The following is a 12,085-nucleotide window of genomic DNA, read 5'->3' as shown; positions in this document are numbered from 1 at the left end:
TGGAGGAATTGAGCATGAGGCATCTGGCAGAGGCACAATCAGATCTGTGGCTCGATTAGTTATGAGCTAAAGACTGGAAAGGAGATGATGATGATTTTGCATCATCGGTTAAAAGGTAAAAGGATTCTGTCTGAGGACAGAACCTTATGGGAGAGTAGAGGTGACAGTTACCTGACATTGGCAAATATTGCATTTACAGTGCCCACTTGCTTCCCAGATAGGGTTGTGCTTTCAAAGTACCATACATACAATGGATGCCTATAACCTAGAATGTGAGGAGGAGCACAGAAAAGAGCAAGAAGGATGGTCAAAGAGACTAGGCTTGAGTAGTGGCCAAATATGAGGAAGGTGGAGGTTAGAATGAGTGCCCTCTGTAAAGTGACTGCTTCAAAAGCCAGATTGGGGGTGGAGGCCACTGATTCTGTTTAGTACCAGAATGTAGCATCTTGGAGTGTAGTGTGGGAGAAGAGAGACTGGCCGATGGAGGGCAGGGGTTTTAGGGTCAACAAGGGCATGAGAATAGTGTGGGCAGTGGTCATAGTGCAGCACAGCGAGGTGATTCTGATTGCAAGAGATTTAAAAATGAGGGGTTAGTTCGGAGCAAGTCTGGGTACACCTCCTTGATAGGTTTTTATAAAGGGGTTCACAGGTACACAGGGTGGGTTGGCTTCCTGGAAGTTGGGAGCTGGCTCATCTAGACGAGTTCGGTGAAGGGAACTGGTGGAAAAAGCAGTAATGGTAGGAGAACCTGCAGGGAAGGAGGTAGGACTGGTTTTTGGAGACAAGGTAGAGTGAAACAAGAGGAGATTGATCATGTGCGGTGAGTGGCCATCTGGACCAAAATGCGTAGAGTAGAATTTGCTAGGAGGGTGATTTCTGAGATGAGATATTAGTGCATTAGTGGGGAGATTGAGGTCAAGAGAGCCTTGCGCTGGTGGCAGAGGTGTGACTGCATCGAGGTCTGCAGCTGCCGGAGTGGCTGGTGGAGATCCATGGCCGATGGTCCCCTCCGCCTCATTTGGCCAGTTTATGGGATAATAAGATAGCATATTTTTAGAGCAGAGATTGGCAAGTGGGAGAAATAGGTTTCTCTTATGGCCATGACTTCGAGATGAAGGTGGAAGAGCCAAATTAGTTTGCGATGAAGATTTACTGCAAAGATGGTGCATCCTAGAGGACAAGGAGACAGCAGAAGGAATCGGACGGGGGTAGCTTCTTAGAGGAACCAGAGGAAGGAATAGGTGCGTTTTGGAGTGACTGTTTTGAAAGAGAAGATGGGCTACTGTTCCTTTGTAAGGGATGCAGTCAACAGCAATGGGATGAGGGGGATATCACAGGAGCAGCTCAGGAGGGATAACCCCGAAGTCTACATGTAATCTCCATGTGAAGGTGAGGGAGAATGAGGAAGAGCGTGATGTGGAGGTGCATAGGGAAGGCGATCGGGACGATTTAGGGGTCTGGAGTAGCAGAGTAGCTATTTAATAATCTCTTACTAATCATTAGGTCAATGGCAACTTGCACAATGAAATAATGGGGTGGAGGCAACCAGCCAATAATTAAATAGGTCGTGGCAAACAACACTAAAATGGGTGTCAATCTCTAGCTCAGTTATCAGCTAAATTGTAAGCTCCTCCTATTTAGTTGTCATTATACGCCAACTAGAATGTTCTGGCTTCTCCTATTAGGCAGCAAATTATGCTTCCACTATACTACCTAATTTCTGGAGCGGTCTGAGGTTACTTTATTTTGGACCGATGTGATGGCTAGAGTAAATCTGGTGTTGAATAACAACATACCTATGGGCCCAGTAATGGTCCTGCTGCATGCCCATAAATGCATCACCAAGCTAGGTACATTTGAGAAGAGGCGATTTATTAGAGCCATGTCTGTGGCTAAAGCGGACGTTTTGAACCTTTGGAAAAGTGGTAGTGAGACAGATGGTGAGCTAGACATTTATGAGAACATATGGGAATCGTACATTGAGTTGTACAGCTGACCTGTGCAAGTGACACATTTATAAGCTGGGGCATCAATGACCTGCACTGGTTGAAGCATACTTGTCCTGCTTTAATGTAATTTGAAATCTTCCTTTTCTGTGTCTGATAACTTCTAACTCAAAGTTAGTATGTTTCGTATGCTCCGCTGCTCTTGTTCTGCATTGGAGAGAGGGGAGGAAATGAAAATGCAAGTATTACATTTTCTTTGTCATTCGGATTTATACCGAGAATCTACTATTTGCATGATCTCCAGGTGCACTAGAAAAGTGTTAGATTTGGATAGCAGAGGGAGTGGGAAAATTAAAGATTGCTTTGCTTTTGTGCTGATGTGTGTAGGCCAGGAGTACCCGGAGCCCAATGTACAGGTGAGTTTCTAGGGGTTGTTGCAAGGTATTTGTGTCTGGAAAGGAGACCATTTGTGCCCATGATGCTTGAATGAATTGGTCGGAGCTGTGGTAATTTGTATGCAGTGTTTTGTTTTGCTGTTTGGTGGGGAAGGGTTTTGTGAATCAGTGTATGGTCGGCTTGGTTGTTTGCATGTAGTGTGTTTGTATTAGAGGGTAGGATTTAAAGTGTGACGTTAAGGTGCCAATATAATTTTCATTGCTTACATTCCAATGGGTTTCTGATCACCAGTCAAAAGAACTAGGAGGGCCTTTTAACTTTGGAGACCTATGAAAATATCCTTCATAACAGTAGCTTTGAAGATCTGATTCAAGAGCAACTTGTCAACCATTAGAACTTAAATCCAGGTTTTAAAATGTATCTTTTATTTACTGCTTTCCTTTCGAGTTTGGCAGACGACGCACAAATACTGATCCCTATTCCTGGCAACCATTATCTTGACACTTCAAACATCAACAAGATCTATGCTATTGTTCAAAATTGGATGGCCATAAGTACTCTTTGTCTAAATGATGAGAAAAATGCGATTCTCATTGTGGGCCCCCCTTCCTGAGTAAAAACCCACACCCCGACTACTCATCCATCACCATTGACGGAACTCCCATCCCAGTTCTCAAACATGTCAAAACACTGGGAGTTTATCTAGACGCCAATCTTACCATGACCAAATATATCAGTGCCCTCTCCTCTGCTACAGCGTACACAGCCAAACTCATCGCACTCAGGCGCCAATTTCATTCAACACAAAACTGTCTCACCTTAGCCCGAGACCTCATACTCTCCAAACTGGACTATTGTAACATCCTCCTACTAGGAACTACAAGCACCAACTTATCCAAACTGCAACTTCTTCAAAACAAAGCCCTACGGCAGCAGTAGGCCTAAAAAGAAATGACCATATCTCCCATATCAGGAGAGGGGTGCACTGGCTACCCATGCAAGCCAGAATCCTTTGCAAGGCACTGACCATCGCACACAAATGTATCACCAATGATGCACCCGCCTACCTCAACAAATGTGTCTCCCAAACTCTCTCATGTACAACACTCGGGTCAGTTTTGAGTACTCGCCTATTTGTCACGAGATTCCAGAGCTCTAGGGCTGGGGGGCAGTTTCCCAGTCGCAGCACCTAAAATCTGGAATTCCCTTCCCATGCACATCGGAAATGAGCCCTCTCACCAACGCTTTAAGAAACATATGAAGACTTGGCTCTTCAACAAATGCTAACCATCAGCCACTTAATTTGCCACAATGAGCTCATAGCCTCCCAATGCTGCTGTAATCTATTGTAAATAACTGTATTATAATGATTTACTGTACCTTGACTAGTATTGCATGTGCTGTAAATGTATGTATGACGTTAACTTTGTAAGCAGATAAGCATTCCTTGTAACGTACCCCGTGATACCTTTGAGCACGTAACAAATACCACAAATAAATAAAAAATAGTTACTGAAGTACATTTGGCCAAAATGCATTGCATGTTAATGTCACACATCTAACCGTGTACTCTAAGAATACATCAAGTTGCACTAACGCATTCAAGTATCAGACAGCAAGTTGGATGCAGTGTCAAACTAAGAACTCTTTGTTATGGTATATGAACGGGACAGACATATGGTAGTATATGTTGCAGTGTGACTGAAATCTACTATTTTGTGGGAGGTCTGTGATCAGAAGTCAAATTGTGGCGTGAGTTGCATTGTGTTGGAGGGAAGCTGGAATGTAATTACCTGGGAAATGTACCGAGTCACTTTGGATGAGAATTTGCTGCGGGCAGGTTGGATTTGTTGACATCGGGCGCGTAGAGGTCTTCAGTTGCTGGTTGCTATCTGCTATCTGAGTTGATTAAGTGTTGAACAGTCATGTTTTTTGTGTTTTCCTGAAACTAGGGTGCTCCGGAACTTTTCAGATTTCCTTTGGCAGTGTGGAGTTTGGCCACAATGTTCGGGAAAAGCATCTCCTCTGTCTGTCTCCCTCTTCGGAGTAGTGCGTTTGTCTCTATGGTATATAGTTGCTGGATCTTGGTGCCCCTCTTGGTTGGTATTGAGCAGTCTTGATCTTGGATGGACTCCACAGGCCTGAAGGGCTATTTGGGTGATGCAGAGAGGCTTGAAGTGAAATGTTTTCTTAACCAGTAGCTCTTTTTATCCGTCGATTCAGGTTTTATAGGGGTAATCCGACATGCCAAGATAAATGCTGTTGATTTAGTCAATTCTTGATTAAAAAAAAGTGACATGAAGGCGAAAAACCTGTGCTTGATGGTGAGCAAAGACACCCACTTAATTGAGTAAAGATTGTAGACACATTTCCTTACTAAGGCATTTATTTCTGGCTCCAGTGCAAATCCGTTGTCCATAAAGATGCCAAGATTCTTGATAACTAGGGCAATACTGTAGGCGAAGGTAGTGGCGCTTATGGTGCCACATTGGGGTGGCACTATCATGATTTCTGTTTTGCCTGGGATTACTTGGGTTGTTTGTAATCATCCGTGCATCCACTTGTATGAGGCATTTGGTGAGGGCGGTCTGGGTTCATTTTTGCTTGTCATTTTGAAAATAATTGCGAGGTATCCTCCGAGTTCTAGCAGGTGATTGTTTTTCAATGAACTTCATAAATTGGGCCTGGTTATATGTTGAAAAGAAAAGCTGCTGGTCTCAATTCGTGCCGGGGGCCTCGCGGTATAATACATAAACAAGAAATGGGCTCTAGTCATTTCTCTGGCGCACACCCTCTACACACTCACCTGCTAGCACCATGTCAGTCAAGTATTTTCAGAGATTTCCACTTTCCCTTGCCAGACAGTAACTCATAGAGCCTGGCTGTTTTCTTTGCATTCTATCGACCAACAGCCTTTGCAGAGACAGGGTGCCTGCGTTGTGTACGTCATGTCCATATGCCCATGCATTCTGGGACATGTAGTCTTCTGCAGGTAAAACATGAAATGTAGCACTGCCCCAAGAGACACGATGCAGGCCTCCTACCCAACTAGGCTACAGTATTTCATGTTAGTCGGGGATGCAGAAAAAACAATAGTACAATGTATACCATAGAAATAGGAGGGAATAAATAAAAACGATTAAATCTGCAAACACTTACTGACTGTATTTTCATGATGTCCTGCACTTCTGAAAAATACATACATCGTGTGTCAAGGGTAAATTTTAATAATCGGAGAGGAAGTTTCTGCAGGCAGGCACAGGAAATTCAGGTGAAGGCACCCAAGGGAGTTGAGGACCTGCACACGGTTTTGAGATGAGATTAGGACAAGTGGCGTGAAACTGAAAGAACTATTTAAGGTATGACAACCTGTTGCATGACTGGTGTGCTGCATGGTTAAAGCACGTGCAACTTTGCTGCAGGAAATCGCTGTCATTTTTGCACTGTACCCTGACTGCAGTTGGTGTGAGAAAAGATCTAGTTACCAAGCGCCTTAGAGTCCATGACTGTCGGTTGCCACTAGGTCATTTTTATAAGCTTTATACATATTTCCAAGGATTGTTTGTATAAAGGCTAGGCTTTATGGTGCAGGCTGATATTTAGTCTTTCAAGGAACCCTAATGTACATTTGTTATACTATTAAAAACTCTTTTTCCATAGGGGAGTAAAGCCAGAATTCAGCGAGAAACATCTGGAAGTTTGGAATTTGACAGCACCCTGACTGGAGCATTAACAAGTGCAAGCAGTGTAAGTACTATTGTTTATATATATGTCTCTAGCATTTGTTTTACAAGAATTGTGATACCATTTGAAACTTGCAAACATTCAGCCTGGTCTTTGTCAGGGGTCAGAAATGAGAGGCGTACAAAAAATGGTAGTGTTTTCAACATCGGACATTTTAAGTAAGATAAAAGGGTTGGATGAAGGCCCCTGTCCCTATCCAAAAGACAGTTTCCTACCTAGGAAACTAAATCTAAAGATCAGTCTGTCATGTCAAAATTATATAATCTTTGTGTCAAAAACATACTAATCTGACCCTCCCACTAGAAATTAACAGTGTGTAAGGAAAGGGTCTCTGGTGTAATTTTAGCAAAATGTGTTCAAAAGCAAGTAAATTAATCCAACAAAAATAATCCTTGGATCCAGAGGGTGGTTCGATTCCCCTAGATTTCTCAGTAGGATGGCAGAAGTCTCTTTCAAACAATATCTCCTTAAAGATGCCAAAAGCATCTCTTTCAAGCAACCACTTCTTAAGGATGGCAAAAAGTGTCTTTCAAGTAACCACTTTTTTGTGTCCTTATACCCAAAGTTTCTGTGCAAACAATATGTGCCACACTATTCGTCCCTTTCTAAGTTTCTTGACACAGAGTTCACAAACCAAAGGGGTCTTATTCACAATGAGATGCTCCATCTAGGGAGCTCTTATAAGCTTCTTTGATACTTTAGTCGACCATCTGGTGTATTTATTCATCAGAAATCCTCCTGTGAGCTCTTTAGGTCTCGGTTTATATCCTTTTGCCAGGTATTTTGAATTGTAACAGGAAAAAGGCTGTTTGTTCAATTTCACAGCTTCCTGTTTTCTTAGAGTCTCTGGTTCACTTGTTTTGCCATGTGTTCTGCAAAAGTAAATAAGTAGATTTCTTCTCATGACTTCAGTGGACTTCGCGGTATACTCACCTGCCAGGAATCCTTTTGTAGGTTTATCGTATCCCCTGGTATACTCTCCTACCAGGCATCTTTCCAAATGTCAATGTGCTAATTTAACTTCAATTTGCCTGTTGCTTGGACTACCAAGACTTATTTTCATCTGGTTCTTACAGATTGCCTGGTATACTCTCTTGCCAGGTATCTACCCACAATGTTTTATTCCTGTGTATATCAAATGGATTTCCTGGTGTACTCCCTTGCCAGGAATACGTTTTTGTGCTTACAGATCCCCTGGTATACTTCTCTTCCAGGTATCTTCCTCAACAAATGCTCACTGCCCTATGTGCTTTTAATGTTCTCACTGTCTTTCAGTATAGCGCAGTTGTATTCCTTTACTGTTTATACTTCCTTGGCTTGAGGTACTAATTGTTTAAACTTTCCCCACATTGATATCGCATTTATGGAGACTTGTTAAAGTTATGTCTTTTAACTCATTCACTAGTATTCATTGGCTTGTGGCAATACTTGCTCCAACCTTCCCCATATTGGCATCTCATACAGCATTTGGGCAAATTTGATCTTTGTTTTCCACTTGGTCGGTAGTACCTTCTTCCTCATCTTCATATTTGAGGATTTATGGGAGTTGGAGTCCATAGGATTTATGGGAATTCTAAGTTTTTGATTAAGATTTTTGGTTAGCACAAAAACAGATACACGAGATGTTGTGCGTGTTATGTATATATGAGGTGTGAATGGTATTCTGCCTAGAAGGTTTTGCAGGAAGGAGGTTTGGGGTTTTACAATGGGAGGGATTTGTATAGAGGCAACAGATCATCCAAAATTTGAGATTTTGGGGTCTTCTTCATTGGGAAGGGAAGACTACTGTCTCTCTCCTGATGGGGTCACTACCATCCCCCGGCAGCTGTCTCCTCTGATGTGTTTCCTCCCTCATAATACCACCCCCAGGATCGGGTAGTGGCTGCCGTCCCTTCGCCCCATGGGAGAAGATTTATGGCTGGGGATCGTTGATGATTGCACAGGATTCGTCACATCTTACCCCTCATTGGGTGCTTAAGGGACACCTGCTACTTTCACCTTATGTAGTACTTTCAGAAAAAGTGTGCCCGATCAAAGCATGCTTTTCTCTTGGAGCTGCCCTGTAGATCCTCCAGAGTTATCTGCAAGGTATTTCTCACCAGCATCAACTGGGGCAATATTGACTTTCATTGCTAATGTACCATTGGATGTAATTTGCAAAGCCGCAACATGGAGTTCAGTGCACACATCATTATTGTGTAGATAAGTAAGAAAGAGCAGGATCTCAAGTGGGCTGGGCAGTATTAGAACCTGAAACATTTAACATTCTCCGCTCACCTGTCACCTTCTCAAGGTATTGCTTCTTTTTCAGAAAACCTTTTCCTTTATTTTCCTTTCCAGAATCCTCCAATTCCATGCTTTAATGGTTTTCCCAAGCAAAAGAATTGGTAGCATGGTTGGACAGGCAGCAGAATGGGCAATAATAATGCTACAAACAAAGAAACGGACTGCTGCCTAAAGTTGATATCAGTGTGGTTATTAATTCAAAACCTTCATGTATCAAGTACTAGAGCAATGATTTTATCAGAGAAAGGTAAATAATTGCATCCAAAGGAACATACAGACCACTCAAATGTTTTCATAAAACGTGAAGTTGTGTTTTTACTCTATGTTGAAATATAAGTAAAACAATTTTTTGTACATTTCTGTGTATAAAGGAAAGTAAAAACTTCAATACAGCGTAGATACCATATACCGTAGTTATGCTACTGTGGTATAGAAAGTACACTATAGTCATGAAAGAGATGAGGCTGAGTAATACTCGATTCTGGTTGATAAAGAAGACCCAGTGCAAGACCAAATCTGGTAAGTAAGAAGGCAAAGAGTAAGAGACAGATGAGAGTATTTACAATGACATCCAATTATTGATCAACCTAAAACAATTCAAAAACGAAAGACTGAATTTATATTGTATTATTCAAACAATACCCTCATTTAGGAGGCTGTAACTAAATCTTGAATAGAGGTTTCGAGGGGAATGTGTCCTCCGACATATTCCATATCTATGACCGTAATCACCAAAGCTGTGCTGCTTCGGAAAATCTTTCTGCGTCCTGCGTCGATGACGTCGATACGCCGTCCTCGAGGGCCTCCGTCGAGCCGACGTCACCGGATGTTATAAGTAGGACGCATGATGCCCGTAGCCTCAGTTCTGTTTTTTCCGCGAACGTGTTCGCTTTGGAGATCTCGGCACGCCGCGATTCTACTGAATCCTGTTCTTTCGGTTCTTCGAACCTGTTTCTTCGTTGCTACTTGTAAGCATGATGTCTTCGGCTTCTTCCACCCCGCGGTCCGGGTTTAAGAAGTGTCGGGTGTGCGGGTCCAAGATGTCGCTAACGGATACGCACAACGCTTGCCTCTGGTGCCTCGGGGAGGACCATGATACGGACGACTGTCGACTGCCAATCGCTCACATCGAAGGCCTTGCGGGAGCGTAAGAAGAAGCTGTTGGTTGGTAAGGTGGCCAAGCCCCGGAAGTCACGTTCAACTTGTCTTTCGACGGACGATTCGAGGGGCGACTCTCTGCATCGTCGTCGTGAGTCTGGGGGTTCTCGGTCTGGGAGTCGGTCCCGCCATTCCTCTGCCTCGTTGAGGCACTCCAGGAAGCGCCGTCACGGGCCTCCTTCCCCGTCCACTTCTGAGGACTCCGCCCGTCGGCGGGTTGCTTGTCCCAACAAGCATTCCACTCCTGAGGAATGGGATTCCTTGCGAAAGGAGATGTTGGCGATTTTTCAATCGCAGGGCTCCGGTCCATCCGCGCCGTCTGAGGACGCCGGTCCTGGCCGTGCTAGAGACACCGCTCGTCTGCCTTCGGGCTCGAGCAATCGTCGCGACCACCGGGCGCCTTCGAGGTCCCGGTCGGACAAGGATGGTCGCTCATTGCATGCCCGTTCCAGGTCCCGGTCCTCGACGTCCATGCGACCGCGAGAACCTGTGTTGTCTTCGAGGAAGACTTCGACGCCGAGGTAGTCGATGGACTCTCTCGAGGACCCGCCTCCGAGGAAGTCGTTGATGCCATCGGTGCCCAGGCTGTCGAGAGAGACGCTCGGGGCTCCGCCCTCGAGGCCTGTGTTGACGCCGTCGAAGCTGTCGGCGCCGCGCTCGATGTCGACGCTGATTCCATCTGCGCCTTTCGAGGAGGCTTTGTCGGGGATGCCTCGTGGTATGGGGGAACCCCCCAGAAAGGCTAAGGCAAACATGTCTTTGTTCCTTTTTCAGTTCGCTCTTTCCAGCCTCTGGTTTATATTTCTGAGGTGGATGAGGGGTCTGAGGAAGGTGAGGTTCCTGCAGGGGTTTCTGATGACATTGTTTCTGGTCTTAGTCAATTTGAGGACCTGCGTCGGTCGCTGCAAGATGCCAGTGGTCTAGACACCTCTCCGGAGGTGGAGTTTGGTAGGCCGGAGCCTGGCACGCATGCCGAATCCTCATACCGGCGCCTCATGTCGAGGGTCACGGATTACCTGGGGTGGGCTGCCCCCCCCTGGGGATTTTCAGCAGGATGACCTGACTGATATCCTGGACCAAGGTCCTCCAACTGACCCGGTGCTGCCATTCCATATGGCCTTGCAGAGAAGGGTGGATGCGGCTTGGACTTCTCTGGAGAGTCTCCCGGCAGTGAGCAAGTCCTTGTCGAAGAAATATCGCCCAGCCAGTGACGACCCCTGCTACTTGACCACGTACCCTACTCCAGAGAGTTTGGTGGTGCAGGCGGCTACGGCCCCAGCAAAGCAGGCGTCGTACCCTACTATCCCTCCTGATAGGGACGATAAACGTTCTGACAGCTGGTCGAAGAAGGTATTTTCTTCAAGAAGTACCTGAGGTTTGCGGTTGGCGATTTGCACTTTCAGTTTCGAGTCCTGCCGTTCGGATTGACCTCCGCCCAAGGGTTTTCACCAAGCTCATGGTGGTGGTGGCAGCGCATCTCAGGAAAGGGGGATTCACGTCTACCCCTACCTGGACGATTGGTTGACAGAGCGCGCTCTCCCGAGCAAGTCCTGGATCATCTGTCCATCACCTGCCACTCGCTTCACAAGTTGGGCTTCTCCCTCAACTTAAAAGTCCCACTTGACGCCAACACAGCGGCTCCATGACATCGGAGCTGTGCTCACACGTCCCTGGGGCAGTGTTTTCTTCCCCAGGTGAGAGCTCAACACATTTAGCAGATGGTGCACAAGTTTCAGCATGCCCAGAGTCTCCCAGCGTTAGAGTTCTTGAGGTTGCTCGGCCTCATTGCATCCTGCATTCTTCTGGTGCCAGAGGACAGGTTGCGGATGAGATATTTGCAATGGGCTCTCAAGCTCCAGTGTTCACAGTCCTCCGGCAGGATGTCGGACCCCGTTCAGGTGCCGCCCTCGGTCGCCCAGGACCTTCTGTGGTGGGCCGTCGAAGGCAATCTAATGAGGGGGGCTCTGTTTTGGCTATCCTGGCCGGAGGAGACGATCGTGATGGATGCGTCCCTCACGTCAGCGGTCGTTGGTCTCCGTCAGAGTCCAGACTCTATCAATCTGTTGGAGCTGAGGGCCGTCAGGCTTGCCCTGAAGGCTTTTCTGCCGACTGTGCGGGGAAAGAATGTCCGGATTCTGACGGACAACACAGTGGCCATGCACTACCTCAACAAAAAGGGGGGGGGGGCAGGGTCACTTCCTCTGTGCAGGGAGGCGATGCAGCTCTGGTTATGGGCCATCCAGCAGGAAATTTCGATCTCGGCAGTTCATCTGGCCGGAGACAAAAACGAGACGGCGGACGCTCTGAGCAGGCAGAGCACGATCTCTCACGAGTGGGAGTTGGCTCAGGAGATTCTCCTGGAGATCTTTGCCCTTTGGGGGACCCCTCAAGTGGATCTCTTCGCCTCCAGTGTCAACCGGAAGTGCAAAAGGTTCTGCTCGCGGGAATTTCCTCCAAGAGGAGCCTTAAGAGACGCTCTGGTAGTGGATTGGTCCTTCCCACTGCTGTATGCGTTTCCTCCAGTTCCCGTCATCCCGCAAGTGCTGCGGAGGCTA

At 46.0% G+C, this 12,085-nt stretch overlaps 1 protein-coding gene across 8 annotated transcripts in view; it reads left to right on the top strand.

Annotated features, from left to right (window-relative positions):
* Nucleotides 1-12,085, top strand: part of TBC1D1 (TBC1 domain family member 1) — a 1,823,125-nt gene that overhangs the window by 1,069,258 nt on the left and 741,782 nt on the right. For all 8 annotated transcript variants that reach the window (XM_069631813.1, XM_069631816.1, XM_069631814.1 and 5 more), the window contains one exon: nt 6,003-6,089. In XM_069631813.1, the coding sequence (XP_069487914.1) occupies nt 6,003-6,089 (87 nt within the window). The remainder of the gene's footprint in view (nt 1-6,002; nt 6,090-12,085) is intronic.

Source organism: Ambystoma mexicanum, chromosome 6q (genome assembly GCF_040938575.1).
Source record: "Ambystoma mexicanum isolate Mex_15411 chromosome 6q, UKY_AmexF1_1, whole genome shotgun sequence".
NCBI classification, from domain to species: domain Eukaryota; kingdom Metazoa; phylum Chordata; class Amphibia; order Caudata; family Ambystomatidae; genus Ambystoma; species Ambystoma mexicanum.
The sequence above is the reverse complement of the archived record's forward strand: the minus strand, read 5'-3'. Positions and strand labels throughout refer to the sequence as shown.